At 46.8% G+C, this 17,180-nt stretch overlaps 1 protein-coding gene across 13 annotated transcripts in view; it reads right to left on the reverse strand.

The window, feature by feature from the left end:
• ACTR3B (actin related protein 3B) overlaps positions 1-17,180 on the reverse strand; it is a 70,874-nt gene that overhangs the window by 31,841 nt on the left and 21,853 nt on the right. For 11 of the 13 annotated variants that reach the window (XR_004975239.1, XM_036356171.1, XM_036356167.1 and 8 more), the window contains 2 exons: positions 9,767-9,891; positions 9,029-9,139 (listed from right to left, as the gene is read on the reverse strand). The exons of 1 other annotated variant lie outside the window; for it this stretch is intronic. Coding sequence is in view for 11 of the 12 variants with exons in the window: in XM_036356167.1 (XP_036212060.1) it covers positions 9,029-9,139; positions 9,767-9,891 (236 nt within the window). In the remaining variant the exon portion in view is untranslated. Of the gene's footprint in view, positions 1-9,028; positions 9,140-9,675; positions 9,892-17,180 lie in introns of those variants that run through there. One more of the 13 variants, XM_036356166.1, reaches the window with a different exon arrangement.

A 17,180-nucleotide genomic window follows, 5' to 3' on the forward strand; every position in this document is an offset into this window, starting at 1 on the left:
GCTTGTTATGGCAGTTCCAGCAGACACCTTAAAGTGGGAAAAGCACACCAGCCTTGGCCATTAGCATACCTACGTTTACCACCGAGACATAAGGGCTCACTCACAGTCTATACAGCAGGAAGCTACGACCCAAGAATTCTATATCTGACCACATTGTCAATCGAGTATGTTGCAAAAACAAGTCTCTTTAAACATTTGAGAACTTGGAGAAGTGGTTCCCATGAGCCCTGCATGAAGGAACTATTAGAAGATCAACGTGAGCCAAACAAGAAGAGTGCAGAAGTACAGAAAAAACTGACAATGCGCATGTAATCCAGTTAAGGTGTAAGTTTTTTCTTTTCTGAGAATCACAGTTACTGGACAGAATGCAAATGTCGTCAATTTAAACAGCAATAATATCAAATTGAGAGATGTAGACAAAAAAGAGGGAATATAAAGACACTGATATCCTCTTATGATGGAATCAAAAGGTTCTGCTTTAACCTAACAAAGTATCAGAGGCACTAACATACAGAAAGTCACCAATGTTAGTTTTAGAGTAAGTTCAGTGACAAACTCAATCACAAGCGGGTGGCAGAGGCAAGGACAAGGGACGAAACTGTGAGGATGAGCCAGTCTGGTCACTGATCACGGCAGGAAGTAATCATCGCTAAACAAACACAGGTCAATGTATTACTTGAAATTTGAGTTACATTTAAAAACAAATTATTAGTTATGCATATATGCATACAAGTTCTTTGATCTCTCCCCATCCCCACCTTCCCTCTGAGATTGGTCTGGAGTGGGGGGAAGGGGAAGGTGTGGGGGCAGGCTAGAAGGGGTCAATGGGGGGGAAAGTGGGACATATGTAATACTTTCAATAATAAAGATTTTTTAAAAACACAAGTTATTAGAAAGAATACACACCCAATGCAATGCAAAGAGAACACCAAGCCTGAGTGTTAACAAATTAATACATAAACAAAACACACTAAAAACAGAAAGCGTAACATAAAGCAAGTGGCTAAACTAAGAGCAGCCATAGCTGTCACAGCAGCACGCAGACCAATGGGTTGACTGGGGTCCGAAGACAGTGATCTCCTCTCTCCACCCCGGTTAGCTGGAAAGATGAAAAGAGTCTAAGTACTTACAGAGCACCTGGCGTTCAATGAAAGTGAGTTATTAGTACCAAAATCATCGCAAAGACCAGTGAGCAACTCTCCCACCACAGAGGAAGTTTCTCAACAAAGATCATGAAACAAAATCAAATCACACTACAAGCCAGAGACCCACCTAATCAAGGTGCCCACAGAGGTCAAAGTCAGCCCCTCCGGTCAGTAGGACAAGATCAGAAATGATCTAAAGCCCATCATGAGGAAGTAATTACATAAATTATGCCACTTCCATAAAACACAACACTTTACAGCAATGAAAAGGGTGAGCCCCATATATGCTGATATGAAACAAGCTCTGTGATAAACCGTTAAACAAGAGAAAGGTGTCTCCATACATTCCTTTTATAAGTTATTTTTAATTGATTTGAGAGAGAGAAACACTGATGTGAGAAACATTTATCAGTTGCTCCCTCCCACCACACCTTGATTGAACCCGCAACCTAGGCATGTGCCCTGACTGGGAATCGAACCACCTTTCAGTGACCTTTCAGTGCACGGGATGACGCCCAACCAACTGAGACACACCGGCCAGGGCTACTACATACATTCTTAAATATTCTTTTGGTGACAATTTTTAATTAAAACTTTTTCTAAATATAAGGGGGAAGGGGAGGGGCACTGTTGAGTAAGTACACGGTTTCGGTTTACACAGTGGAAAATTCCTGGACATCTGTTCCACAGCAATGTAAATACAGGTAATATGGCTGGACTTAAAAATGGAAGGAAGGAAAATTTCCTATTACTCTTTTTATCATGATTTTTTACCTATCTATATATATAAAAGCCTAAGTGACCGTCGCAACCCAAACAACCAAACGGACTACCAAACAGGCTGCATGGGGCGACCTGGCTGGCAGGGGGGGTTAGTGAGGGCTGACCAAAAGACTGAGCAGCAGGCTGTGTGGGGCGACCAGGCTGGCGGGGGGGCAGTGAGGAGCGACCAAACGACTGAACAGCAGGCTGTGTGGGGCGACCAAGCCGGCAAGAGGGGCAGTTGGGGGTGACCAGGCCAGTAGAGGGGGGCACTGAAGGGCAACCAGGCTGGTGGGGGGGGGCAGTTAGGGGTAACCAGGCTGCCGGGGTGGCAGTTGGGGGTGACCTGGCCGGCAGGGGGGAAGGTTGGGGGTGACCAGGCCAGCAGTGGGGGCAGTTAGGGGCGAACAGGCAGGCAGGCAGGTGAGCAGTTAGGAACCTATGGTCCCAGATTGTAAGAGGGATGTCCGACTGTCGGACATTCCCCGAGGGGTCCCGGATTGGAGAGGGTGCAGGCTGGGCTGAGGGGACCCCCGCCCCCTGCATGAATTTCAATGACCAGGCCTCTAGTTTTAAATAAAAAGTCAAGGTGTTCAATAGTATGTGCATTTTGTTACCATTTGTATAAAACAAAAGTATATGCGAAATCCATGTGCCTGCACACAATTATCTCTGCAAAGACCAACCATGAAGTGGTTAAGGGCTGGTAGCAGGGTGGGCAGGAGGCGTCAGAGCTGGGAACCCTTCTGCATCCTGCTCTGTGTGCTCATCTCAGCTGGCTATCACCTCACCGGGTGCTTTCGTTTAGGCTCTGTGTAGTAACTAAAGCAAAGTTCACAGTGCCCCACATAAGATTTGATCACTGTAATTAGAATCAGTCTATTCCCTGGATGGGTGAGAGAAAGCAGTCTTAAAACCTGGGGGAGAAATAAATGAAGTCGTACTCAAAAACAGGTTATAAATAAGGGGCCTCAAAGTCACATTACTCCCTTTAACGTGCCTCCTCAAGGGGTGAAACTGATGCCTGTGAAGTGCCCAGCACCTAGTTTGCACTATAAATGTTAGAAATCATTAGTTTAGATTTCTTTCATTTAAAATACATGTACTGGTCACAGTGTGTCTCTTAAGGTACCGCCTACCAATCTGGAAAATGGGCCTAGTAACTACCTCCCTCGGGGTCACTGGTGGGATGAAATAAACGAGTTAATGCATGTCAGGGGGGAGACGGTCGCACAGCAAATGCTCAATAAAAGCAAGCTGCAATGATCAATAATGAGTCTCAGACCAGAAGAAATAACCTGTATGAACTAAAGAAATCTACAAAGTTTTTTCTCACCTTAAATAAGAATCCAAGCACCTTAATAAGTTACCTTTATAAGCAAAGCATTTCAACTGAGTAGAGGGGGAAAGTAGCAAGAGGGAAAGGTTACAAAGGTATGAAAAGTATAGGTAGGTCTTGGCCGGGTGGCTCAGTTGAGTGTCATCCTGTGCGCCAAAAGGTTGAGGGTTCAATTCCCGGTCAGGGCACATACCTAGGTTGTGGGTTCAATCATACCTGTGGTCACACAGTATGGCAGGCACTACCCATTGCCTACCCCTGTCCATTCTCCCATCTGCCTTCCTGACTGACCACTGATCAGTCATAGGAGGCAGCGACAGGCCAGAAGATGAGCATATCCCTGAACTCCCTGTGGACAGGGATGGCTAAAGGACTAAGTTCTGGCCAGTAAGAAGCAAAAGCTGATGGATACGCCTTCTAGGAAAGCTCCTTCAAGGTCAAGGGCAGACTCAAGCAGTAGTCTCCTTTCTGCCCTTAACCCGCCCTTTCTTGGAACACAGCAGTGCTGACAGGAGCTGCAGCAGCCACCCTGTGATGATGAGACCCTTGGAATGGAAGCCTCATGCTAATCTCCACTGGCTATCACCGAGCCCGGTGCTGGCAGGAGCACAAGGTCCCTAACGACACTGGGAGTGCCAGACCAGCACTGGCCCCTACTACAAATTTAACAACAATAAAAGCCCTAACCATTTAAACTACTATTCTTTTTTTTTTTCTTTTTCTTTTTTTCAGAAAAGAAGAGAGAGGGAGAGAGAGGTAGAAACATCAATGATGATAGAGAATCATTGATTGGCTGCCTCCTGCACACCCCCAACTGGGGATCGAGCCCGCAACCCAGGCATATGCCCTTGACCGTAATCAAACCCGCAACCCTTGAGTCCACAGGCCGACGCTCTATCCACTGAGCCAAGCCGGCTAGGGCAAAACTACTATTCTTTATACTTCTATTACTTGCTACCAAAACACTCACCATCTGTGGAGATTCTACATTAAAATCCATATACTTCCATTTAAGGAATGCTTACAATATAATTAGGCTACCCTGCTTCTTGAATCAAAATCAGCATTATTAAGGGCATATCTTCATGGGTTCTGAGAACTTTAATCATAAATCCATTTCTTCCTCAATCCTCCACTTCTTCTATGTTTACTACCAGTAATTGTTCTTTTAGGATACCAACTTAAATAAAACTTCCCTAAACCATTATTTATGACAAACTCTAAATTGCAGGTATCATGTTTTCAAACATATTAAAACATCACAGGAACGCAAGCTGCATAAACATTTTTATTCATAAGAATGGTAAAATAGCCCTTGCTGGTTTGACTCCGTGGATAGAGTGTCAGCTTGCGGACTGAAGGGTCCCAGGTTCGATTCCAATAAAGGGTACATGCCCAGGTTGCAGCTCAATCCCCAGTAGGGGGCATGCAAGAGGCAGCCAATCAATGATTCTCTCGCATCATGTTTCTATCTCCCTCTCCCTTCCTCTCTGAAATCAATAAAAATATACACTTTTTTAAAATAATGGTAGAATATCATCTGGTATTGATTCTAAAATGAATAATGAGTCACTGTCATAAAAACCAATCCATAGTTCTGGGTTAAGCCAGCAAAATGTACACATGGACCTAATACTGCCCCACCTCAATCTCCTTTGTAACTGCAGCAAAGAAACCTTTTTAAAAACTATAGGCCTTGGGGTGGAGGAGGGGTGAGGGGCGAGCTGGAGAGGATCAATGGAGGAAAAAGGGGGACATATGTAATACTTTCAACAATAAAGAATTAAAATAAAAAGGAGAAGTGCTTTGTAATTGGGAAAGCTTTATGAATATACTAGACGCCTGGTGCACAAAATTCATGCATGGGTAGGGTCCCTAGGCCTGGCCGGAGATCAGAGCTGATCTGTGGGGCAACTAGCAGGGCGATCAGGGGGCCTCCACTGTCACCCACCTTGGCCGGCCTGTCGCCACCCACTTGCTGCCCCCCCCCCCCACCATCGCCAATCACAACCCTCTGCAGGAGGCAATTGGGGCATTGCCAGCCTGCTCGCTGCCCCCCAATCGCGCCACTGCCGCCAGTTGCCTCCCTCTGTGGAGTAATGGACAGGGCGATCAGGGGGCCCCCGCTGGCACCCACCTTGGCTGGCCTGGGGCCTGCGGGCTGGGGGCACCTCCTGCATTTAGCGTCTGCCCCCCGGTGGTCAGTGTGCATCATAGCAACCAGTTGTTCCACTGGTCGTTCCACCATTCAGTCGATCTGCATATTAAGCTTTTATTATATAGGATGATATGATCATGCCCCACATGGTAGAAAGAAAAAACAACCATACATCCTTGCCCGACCGGCATGGCTCAGTGGTTGAGTGTTGGCCCATGAACCAGGAGGTCATGATTTGATTCCCAGTCAAAGCACATGCCCAGGTTGCAGGCCCGATCCCCAGTGTGGGGTGTGCAGGAGGCAGCCGGTCAATGATTCTCTCTCATCATTGATGTTTCTATCTCTCTATCCCTCTCCCTTCCTCTCTGAAATCAATAAAAATGTATTTAAAAAAAAACAAAACTATAAATCCTCAAGGAAGGGAAGACAGGGAGGAGATGACAACACACTCAAGCAGCGGTTCTCAACCTGTGGGTCGCGACCCTTTTGAGGGTCAAACGACCCTTTCACAGGGGTCGCCTAAGACCATCGAAAAACACATATATAATTACATATTGTTTTGTGATTAATCACTATGCTTTAATTATGTTCAATTTGTAACCATGAAAATACATCCTGCATATCAGATATTTACATTATGATTCATAACAGTAGCAAAATTACAGTTATGAAGTAGCAACGAAAATAATTTTATGGTTGGGGGTCACCACAACCTGAGGAACTGTATTAAAGGGTCGCGGCATTAGGAAGGTTGAGGACCACTGCCCTAGAGGCTGGAAAGCACGCAGGCCACCAGAAACTAACTGAGCAAACCCAAGAAGTAGCCTTGGCTCGCTGGCCGCAACTAGACCGAGCAGGGCTGCACCCTCTCGAGAAGCAGCGAAGGACCATCCCTACATCAGGACACAATGCATGGAAGGTCCATTGTGCTGTGCACCTGACGGCACCGGATGTGCCCACATAACTAGCAGAACGTTGGTCCTGGGTGCGTCTGGGGTGCATCTGGTGAGCAGAGCATCCAGCAAACCTAGTGAAGAGCTGTCCCTTCACACGGGCGGCATCAGCCCCCAACTCACCAAGGACCGACTGGAACAAAAAGATGGAAGAAGGCTGATATTCCCTCTCTTTCTTCTTCTTTCTTGCTCGACTCATAGTCAAAATTTCCAAATCTCTTTTGAAGTTAAAACTCAATTTCTAAATTGGGGGGGGGGGGGGGGGAGATCGAGCAAAACAAAAGAAAAAAAGAGAGAAGACATGGACAACAGTGTGGTGATTGGGCGGGGGGTGGGGGGAAGTGGGCATAGAGGGAATAAATGGTGATGGAAAAAATAAAGAAAAATAAAACTCAATTTCTGTTCCCCAGCCCCACAATTCTCTGAAATCCGTTATTCTGGTTTAGACGTGGGCAATCCAGTGGCAGAGTGGTTCCCATTTGCTCTGCTCAGTCCACACAACCAATGTGAGCTGAGTCTCTGGACTGTGTGAAAAATGTGAGGCATGAGGAGCACCCCATTTGCTCTGATGTCTGTCACAGCAGTCAGAACGGACACCCTGTGGCTGTGAGGGGCACAGAATTTAGAACTCAGACTCATATGGAGAAGCCCTCATCTGACGCAGCAGTTTAGTAAATATCTTCAATGAACTTCAATGACTCGGCTGTAAATCTCTACACCGCTTTACTCCTGTCACTGCTGCAGTAGCCGGTGATAAGGGCAGACACCTGAGAGAAATGTATGTCTCTTGCCGAAATCGGTTTGGCTCAGTGGATAGAGCGTCGGCCTGCGGACTGAAGGGTCCCAGGTTCGATTCCGGTCAAGGGCATGTACCAGGGTTGCCGGCACATCCCCAGTAGGGGGTGTGCAGGAGGCAGCATATTGATATTTCTCTCTCATCGATGTTTCTAACTCTCTATTCCTCTCCTTTCTTCTCTGTAAAAAATCAATAAAATATATTTAAAAAAAAAAAAAAGAAATGTACGTCTCCACACTCCCTCAATCACACCACGCATTGAACCAACCTGCAGAATCCAAAACGCAACATATATAACTCAGTATTTTCTTATCTTTAATAAACTTGATTATTTTTGAACATTCACCGCAGATGTTCATTTTTAGCAAATGGACTTTAGCTTTTCCACATTCACACCAAACACTTCCAATTCTTTCCTGGCAAGTGATTTTAGCTACTGGCCTACATACGCCAGCTAAACCAGAAAAAAAAAAAGAATTAGGAGACACTTCCTGTGCATCTGCTCCACAGGCCTAGTGGATGATGTCCCTCAAGATGGAGTAAGAGGGACAACTCCTGGCACATGAGCAGAGCAGACAGAAGGAAGCAGATGGGCATGGTGCCCGCTCCTAAAATCCTGTCCAACAGGTAGCCATGTGATGCACTAGAGAAGGAAAAGTGCCAAACCTGACAGGTGGGAGTCTATGATTTGTTTTGGCTACAAAGACAAAGCCACTCAGACACACTGTCACTTCCTGGCTCCATTTACTTTACAGGAACCATTGGAGGGACACGGGAGGGACACACGGCAGCCTGGAAAGCACAGTGCTCAGCCTGGGCAGCCAAATGATGTAGGTTTTAATAGGCAGCTTATGTTACATGCAATTGCTCTCTATAAAGCATGAGTTTTGTACATGTAATTAATTTTAACTTAAAAAGAATATATCATGGAAGAAAACACATAATATTGAGTATAACAATTAGAACAGAATCCATAATCAAGACATAATTCTTCTCATTTCTCTGTAATTGTTTATTTTGTTTGAATAAGATTAAGTGGCATAATCAGGGCCCATAACCCTACTCAATTTTATTTTGCAGTAAGACTTAAACCACAGCAAAATAACATCTTGCCTCGGTTTCCTCTGTTGTAAGAAGCAAAAAATCACAGCCACCCAGTTACTTCACGGGGCTATCTAAGTACACAGCTAACTGTTTCCTTACCCAACCAATCCCTCCCTCCACCTCCCAGGCTGTTGGAGGCCTGTTTAGGTCCCTACCCTCCCAGGCCAGGTGATCAGAGAGGGTCCTCTCCCAGCCCCAGGGAGAGAATCCTGATTACTCTAAACCTGTCAAGGTAATTCCATCCCCAGGTTGGAATGGATGGTGGGCCAATCTGCTGGAAAGGTTTCTGGGAATCTTAAAAGGTGAGCCTCTCTGTGAAAGTACAGATACCAAGACATGGGAACCTGGCAGGCTGGGCCTCAGGGGAACCACACAGGAGGCCCAGCTGGCGCACTGGGTCGGCCCTCGCTTCTGTCACTGAGCGGCTGAGATGATCTGCCCTGGAACCACCCGACTCTAGGCTGCCTGTTTAGTGAGAAAATGAGCCCTTTCTGGCATTAGACATTTTTGCTGACCCTTCCATTATTTGCCCAAAAGAGCACCCTGATTCATATAAGTGGCTTTAGCAGAAATAAAGACTCCCCAGGGAAGACTATCTTGAGTTTAACCATTTGTACGCCATGAGTGTCGTACAGACGCAAGCAGCAGACGTTTATTAGTTAAATTCAAAATACCGTGGTGTGTGGGGATGGTTTCTGTTTTGGAGGCATGGCCATTAACTGGTTAAATGCAAGCACTTGGGAATTATCCCTCTTAGTTCCAGTTACTCACCATTAGGAAATAATGATCCTCAGGTTCAGCTCGAAGATATTTAAAAATCACATGTTCCATGAACCTTTCCATAAGATCCCAGTCTTCGATTATTCCGTGTCTTATTGGCCACTAACCCAAGAGAAACCAAGCATGTCAAGCCTCGGTTCACATCAGTGAGAGCAATTCTAACGACAAGGCTGGGGGAGACTGAGCAACTACAGAATCAAGGTCCCCTTTGCATGAAGTGAATGTTAGTCCCATAGAGAAAAGACAGACACCTTAACAGAAAGACTGTTATGTAATTGTTTATACTCTAACTCCACCCATTTCCAACGACAAAGAACGTCTTAACAGTGGAGTGGCAGGTGCAAAGTGCAGCTAATCCACCATACCATTCGACTGGGAGGTTTTGTTTTTTGGGGTTTTTTAGAACAAACGTCTAATTAAATAATTTTAGTGCTTCTCTTTAATTAATCAATCTGCAACTTTCCATATCTGACAGGTCATTTAGTCAACCTGGGATTTTCCATCTCAGCAGAACCTGCCTTCACATGCAATCCTGAGTCCAGATTGCGACCCAGGGCTCTGAAAATCCACCCGCTTCCCCACATCCAAAATAACAAAACCTCTTTGCAAACGTAAGGATAAAAACACATTCAACTCACAAGCACACTTTCTAGATAACCTGCCCTTCTGCGTGGTTCATTCTGCAGCTCGTCCTGGCTACTCCCTAAAGCCATTCCCGTCTGGGCTCACCTTGGTGGCGTATGTGGGTTTATCGATGGCTTCATCCCCAATGAAAAAGTCCAGGTCATCCACGCCCCTCAACACCTTCCTTTGTGCTTGGTCAACTACCTTTGCCGACTCTCTGATGGCAATACCTTAAAAAAAGCACAAATATTTCCATCACTATCCACATTTATTTAAATAATTAAGAAAGGGGTTCCAAATTTAGGGGGAGAACCAAGATGGCAGGGTAGGTAAACATTGGTACTTGTTGCCTCCCACAATCAAAATTACAACTAAAATACAGAACCATCATTCAGAACCACCTGAAATCTGGCTGAATGGAAGTCCTACAACTAGAAAAGTAAGGAAGAAAGCACACTGAGGCTGGAGGGCAAAGATGCAGAATTGGTCTGGTCCGACGCCCCATTTTTTTAATCGGGAGAGGTAGTGTGGCTGCAGAGGCCTCCCGTGAAGAGCAAGAGATCCCAGCCCTATACCAGACCCTCAATCCAGGTTCCAGAACTGGGAAGAGAAGTCCTCATAACTTCAGGCTGTAAAAACCAGCGGGGATTATGGCTAAGGAGACACAGGTGTTCCTCTTAACGGCACACAGACTTACACAGTCCACTTTCTCTGAGCTCCAGCACTGGGCATCGGCATTGGCGGAACCAGGGAAATATGGGAAGGTACTAGACTCTCTGGCATTGGGGCAGGAACTCAGGGGGTGGCTTTCTCCCAGATGGGGGTGCTTGCAGGGGTCATTGTTCCTGTGCTGGTACCTTCCCCTGTCCCAGAGCTAACTGGAAGCCATATCTAAGTTTCCATCAGCTTGGCTCACACTGTTCACCAGTTTCTGGTGATTCCCTGAGACCCCACCCCATCCAATTTGCAGCCCTACCCAAGATGTTTGCAGCAGCTTATCCATATGAATGGGCTCTCCTGGGTCAGGCTTGAGACTTTCCTAAAATCTCTAAAACAAGCAGCAGCTGGTGTCAGCCTGCCCCATACTACCAATAAGTGGCCCAACACTCCGCACTAGTACCAGCCTGCCTTGCTTCACACCTGGGCCTCACCTGGTCACTTGCAAGCCCAATACAAGTAGCAGCCACCTGCAGATCGTTCTGTAGCTCCTGCTGAGTGGCTCTAGGCCAGTGATGGCGAACCTTTTGAGCTCGGCATGCCAGCATTTTGAAAAACCCTAACTTAACTCTGGTGCCGTGTCACATATAGAAATTTTTTGATATTTGCAACTATAGTAAAACAAAGACTTATATTTTTGATATTTATCTTATATATTTAAATGCCATTTAACAAAGAAAAATCAACCAAAAAAATGAGTTCGTGTGTCACCTCTGACACGCGTGTCATAGGTTCGCCATCACTGCTCCAGGCAGTCACTGACTTTGCACCTCCCAGAGGCAGTGCACCCGGTGAACAGCTTCAGACCATACCAGATTACAACGCGACACATCCACAAGCAACACATCCACATTCAAGGGACAGACTCAGTGAGCACCAAAGCCCCAGTGAAGCAAGTCCTGCTTCACAGGAGCGTCTCCTGCACAGTAGCTCTTCCAGTATAGTCACAGCTGGTTCTCACAGCCAATTGGCCTGAAGGTCAATTCCTCCCAGTGATGCCAACAGCAATCAAGGCTCAACGACAAGAAGACTGTGCACACAGCCCACACAAGGGCCCACCTAGAGTGCCCAGCTCAGGTGACTGGGGAGGCTGAGCTACTGGACGCTATAAGACACCAACTACACAAAGCCACTCCACCAATTCCAGGAGACATAGCAGCTCTACCTAATACATAGAAACAAACACAGGGAAGTGGCCAAAATGCAGAGACAAAGAAACATGTCACAAATGGAAAAACAGAAGAAATCTCGAAAAAGAACTAAATGAAACAGAAGCAAGCAAACTACGAGATACAGAGTTCAAAACCATGGTTATAAGGTTACTCAAGGATCTTAATGAAGGCTTCAAGGATCTTGGTGAGAATTTCAAGGATCTTAGTGAGAATTTCAAGAACCTTAGTGAGAACATCAAAGACATGAAAAGGGACCAGTCAGAAATTAAGCATATACTACTTGAAATAAAGACTAATTCAAAGAATAATTTACAGGGATTCAACAGTAGAATAGAGGATTCCGAAAATCAAATCAATGATTTGGAATATGAGGAAGCAAAAAAACACCCAATCAGAAGAACAAAAATAAAAAAGAATCCAAAAATATGAAGACAGTGTAAGGAGCCTCTGGGACAACTTCAAGCAGACCAACATTTGCATTATGGGGGTTCCTGAAGGAGAAGAGGTAGAGCTAGATATTGAAAACCTATTTAAAGAAATAATGACAGACAACTTCCCCTACCTGGTGAAAGAAATAGACTTACAAGTCCAGGAAGCACAGAGAACCCCAAACAAGCGGAACCCAAAGAGGTCCACACCAAGACACAGCATAATTAAAATGCCAAGGATTAAGGACAAAGAGATCATCTTAAAAGCAGCAAGAGAAACACAGTTAGTTACCTACAAGGGAGCATCCATGCGACAGTCAGTTGATTTCTCAACAGAAACTTTGCAGGCCAGAAGGGAGTGGCAAGAAATACTCAAAGTGATGAATAGCAAGGACCTACAATCAAAATTACTCTACCCAGCAAAGCTATCATTTAGAATTGAAGGTCAGATAAAGAGCTTCACAGACAAGAAAAAGCTAAAGGAGTTCATCATCACCAAACCTGTATTACATGAAATGTTAAGGGGTATTCTTTAAGAAGAGGAAGAGAAGGAGGATGGGGAGGGGGAGGGAGTGGAGAAGGGGGGGAGGAGGAGGAGGAGGAGGAGGAGGAGGGGAGGAGGAAGAGGAAGAGGAAGAAGGAGGAGGAGGAGGAGGAGGAGGAGGAGGAGAAGAAGAAGAAAGGAAGAGGAGGAGGGAGAGGAGAAGGATGAGGGAAAAAAGAAAAATGTGTACAATAAAATGGCAATAAATACATATCTATCAACAACTGAATCTAAAAATCAAAATAAATGAACAAGGAATCTAATGAACAAAATCAACTGATGAATAAATAGAACCAGAGGCATGGAAACATGGAACAGACTGACAAATCTCAGAGGGAAGGAGGGCGGAAGAGATTAACTAAAGATCTTCTATTCGTATATGCATTACCTATGGACACAGGCAATAGGGTGGTGAAGACCTAGGGGGGTGACAGGAACCAGGTGGAGGCGGGCAACAGGGGGTTAAAGGGGAGACATCTGTAATACTCTCAACAATAAAGATTTTTTTAAAAATAAAAAAATTTTAAAAACATAAATAATTAAGAAAGGGTAATATAATCCCTATATATATGCAGTAAATATTTCTGCATAATATTTAGGGAGGATAGAGGGTATTCCCAAAAAAGACGCTATCAAAGAGCATGTAAAGTACTATAGGACCGGTTCTATGTTCGGGTATTCTTTTCAGGAGGGCACAGGGGACTTAACTGCTCTGCTTTTAGTGCTGACAGAAGCTACACCACTCCATTTCTCAGTTCCATCTGAAAAAAAATCCCACAAGACAGTGAAATGCACCTGAAGTATATATCAGTAGGTCCCAAAATTTTAAAATACAAAACAGAAGGAGACAAAATTAAAAACATAATACAAGAGAGGAGAATTAACTGGGAAAAAATTGCCTGTATGCTCTTTTTTGGTTTTGTTTTTGTTAATCCTCACCGGAGGATATTTTTACATTGCTGGTTTTTTTTGTTTGTTTGTTTGTTTTTCAGAGAGAGCAAATGAGAGGGGAGAGACAGAGAGAGAAACATCAGTGTGAGAGAGACACACATCGATTGGCTGCCTCCCATATGCTCGAGCCTGCAAGCTTGAGCGTGAAACCAAGGCATACGTCCTTGACCTGAATCAAATCTGGTCCCTTCAGTCCAGAGGCCGATGCTCTATCCACTGAGCCAAATCGGCCAGGACAGCCAGTATGCTCCTTCACATTTTAATAACACTCTACATCAGATAAACTTAAAATACTTCTTGTTTTGTTACAGAAGAAAAAGAATTGACTTCCCATTAAAAGAAAAACTAGGAGGATGCCAGCTAATATCTATCACAAAAAGTACAGTAATCAAACAGCACTATATGAAAATGTTAAAGGCTTTTGATATACTATTTTAATAAGAGCTTCGCCTTGCCCGGTAGGGGCGGCTCTGTGTTTGAGTGTGGACCCATGATCCAGGAGGTCTCATTTCGATTCCCGGTCAGGGCACATGCCTGGGTTGCAGATTCGGTCCCCAGTAGGGGCCATGCAAGAGGCAGATGATGGATGATCCTCTTTCATCATTGATGTTTCCCTCTCACTCTTCCCCTCTCCCTTCCTCTCTCCAAAATCAATAAAAACATTTTTTTAAAAAGCTTAGCCTTGATATTTGGGAATACACTTAGTAGTAAATAATTGTATCAAACTTCCCTCCAGAACTTAACAGCTGATGAAATGTGGAAAGCTTCGCAAAGATTCAATTTTCCATTCAAATTCTTAATCCATGGTTACACAAGATCAAGGGAAAAAATAAAGTACTGGGGCTGGAAGAGACAAAATATCTATTATTTGCAGTTAGTACAATATTCTGCATAGAAAACTAATAGAATCTGTGGGATATTAGAACAAATCAGATAGGTCAGAAAGGTTACTAGATTCAAAAACAACTTAAAAATCTCAGCAGCATTCCTCCTATGTGCTGGCAATAACTAATTAGAAAATTTAATTCTAACAAAATTCATGAAAAAACAACAAAAACAGAAAGTTACCTTACTAGTATTCAAAAATGCACTTATAAAATGAGACATCATCATTTTACATTCATTAGACTGGCAGAAATTTAAGTCCAGCGGTATCAACTGTGGTCAGGACGTGTAGAAACATACACTCGTCCGCTGCTAATGGGAGTTTAGGTCAGTACAGCCTCGGAAGAGCGATCTGACAGTGCCTGACATGGGGGAAGAGGGGCACACCTGGATGAAGAAACCACCATTTCTCATTGCTTTCTCTTGGGAAACCAGCACACATGAATAAGGAGGTATTCACTGCACCATTTTGTACAGCAGAGAAAGCTGGGAAATGCCTAAGTTTAAAAGCAAACTGTTGTAGATGCACGTGTTAGAATGCCAACCTAGGTCTGTGTACACCAACAAAGAAATACACCTTAGAATCAAAACTTTGAGAGGTTTTCAAAAGAGCAATAACAGAAAGTTACTCGCAGTATGGCACCATCGTGGAAATGTTTAGACTCACAAAACAATGCTACATGTTGTTCATGGATCCTGGAGCCTGTCACCTAAGGATCACATACGGACTGGATACAGGAAACAGCCATCAGAGGAGGGCAGCAGCGCCAGGGGAAGGACAGGGGAAGGACAGGGAAGGACAGGGGAAGGACGGGGGTAGGACAGGGGGAGGACAGGGGGAGGACAGGGAGAGGACAGGGGGAAGACAGGGGGAGGACAGGGAAGGACAGGGAAGGACAGGGAAGGACAGGGAAGGACAGGGGAAGGACAGGGGAAGGACAGGGAAGGACAGCGGGAAGACAGGGGAAGGACAGGGGAAGGACAGTGGAAGGATAGGGGGAAGACAGGGGAAGGACAGGGGAAGGACAGGGGAAGGACAGGGGGAAGACAGGGGAAGGACAGGGGAAGGGCAGGGGGAAGACAGGGGAAGGACAGGGGAAGGACAGGGGGAAGACAGGGGAAGGACAGGGGAAGGACAGGGGGAAGACAGGGGAAGGACAGGGAAGGACAGGGGGAGGACAGGGGAAGGACAGGGGGAGGACAGGGGGAAGACAGGGGAAGGACATGGGAAGGACAGGGGAAGGACAGGGGGAAGACAGGGGGAGACAGGGAAGGACAGGGGAAGGACAGGGAAGGACAGGGAAGGACAGGGGAAGGACAGGGGGAAGACAGGGGGAGGACAGGGAAGGACAGGGAAGGACAGGGGAAGGACAGGAGAAGGACAGGGGAAGGACAGGGAAGGACAGGAGAAGGACAGGGGAAGGACAGGGGAAGGACAGGGGAAGGACAGGGGAAGGACAGGGAAGGACAGGGGAAGGACAGGAGAAGGACAGGGGGAAGACAGGGGGAGGACAGGGGAAGGACAGTGGAAGGAAGGGGGAAGACAGGGGAAGGACAGGGGAAGGACAGGGGAAGGATAGGGGGAAGACAGGGGAAGGACATGGGAAGGACAGGGGAAGGACAGGGGGAAGACAGGGGGAGGACAGGGAAGGACAGGGAAGGACAGGGAAGGACAGGGAAGGACAGGGAAGGACAGGGGAAGGACAGGAGAAGGACAGGGGAAGGACAGGGAAGGACAGGGGGAAGACAGGGGAAGGACAGGGGAAGGACAGTGGAAGGACAGGGGGAAGACAGGGGGAGGACAGGGAATGACAGGGAAGGACAGGGGAAGGACAGGGAAGGACAGGGGGAAGACAGGGGAAGGACAGGGAAGGACAGGGGAAGGACAGGGGGAAGACAGGGGGAGGACAGGGAAGGACAGGGAAGGACAGGGGAAGGACAGGAGAAGGACAGGGAAGGACAGGGGAAGGACAGGGAAGGACAGGGGGAAGACAGGGGGAAGGACAGGGGAAGGACAGTGGAAGGAAGGGGGAAGACAGGGGAAGGACAGGGGAAGGACAGGGGAAGGATAGGGGGAAGACAGGGGAAGGACATGGGAAGGACAGGGGAAGGACAGGGGGAAGACAGGGGGAGGACAGGGAAGGACAGGGAAGGACAGGGAAGGACAGGGGAAGGACAGGGGAAGGACAGGGAAGAACAGGGGGAAGACAGGGGAAGGACAGGGGAAGGACAGTGGAAGGATAGGGGGAAGACAGGGGAAGGACAGGGGAAGGACAGGGGAAGGACAGGGGGAAGACAGGGGAAGGACAGGGGAAGGGCAGGGGGAAGACAGGGGAAGGACAGGGGAAGGACAGGGGGAAGACAGGGGAAGGACAGGGGAAGGACAGGGGAAGGACAGGGGGAAGACAGGGGAAGGACAGGGAAGGACAGGGGGAGGATAGGGGAAGGACAGGGGGAGGACAGGGGGAGGACAGGGGAAGGACAGGGGAAGGACAGGGGGAGGACAGGGGAAGGACAGGGGGAGGACAGGGGGAGGACAGGGGAAGGACAGGGAAGGACAGGGGGAAGACAGGGGAAGGACAGGGGAAGGACAGGGGGAGGACAGGGAAGGACAGGGAAGGACAGGGAAGGACAGGGGAAGGACAGGGGGAGGACAGGGAAGGACAGGGAAGGACGGGGAAGGACAGGGAAGGACAGGGGGTGGACAGGGGGAGGACAGGGGAAGGACAGGGGAAGGACAGGGGGAGGACAGGGGAAGGACAGGGAAGGACGGGGGAGGACAGGGGAAGGACAGGGGAAGGACAGGGGAAGGACAGGGGAAG

The sequence above is a fragment of the Myotis myotis genome, unplaced genomic scaffold (assembly GCF_014108235.1).
Source record: "Myotis myotis isolate mMyoMyo1 unplaced genomic scaffold, mMyoMyo1.p scaffold_m19_p_25, whole genome shotgun sequence".
In the NCBI taxonomy this organism is placed as follows: domain Eukaryota; kingdom Metazoa; phylum Chordata; class Mammalia; order Chiroptera; family Vespertilionidae; genus Myotis; species Myotis myotis.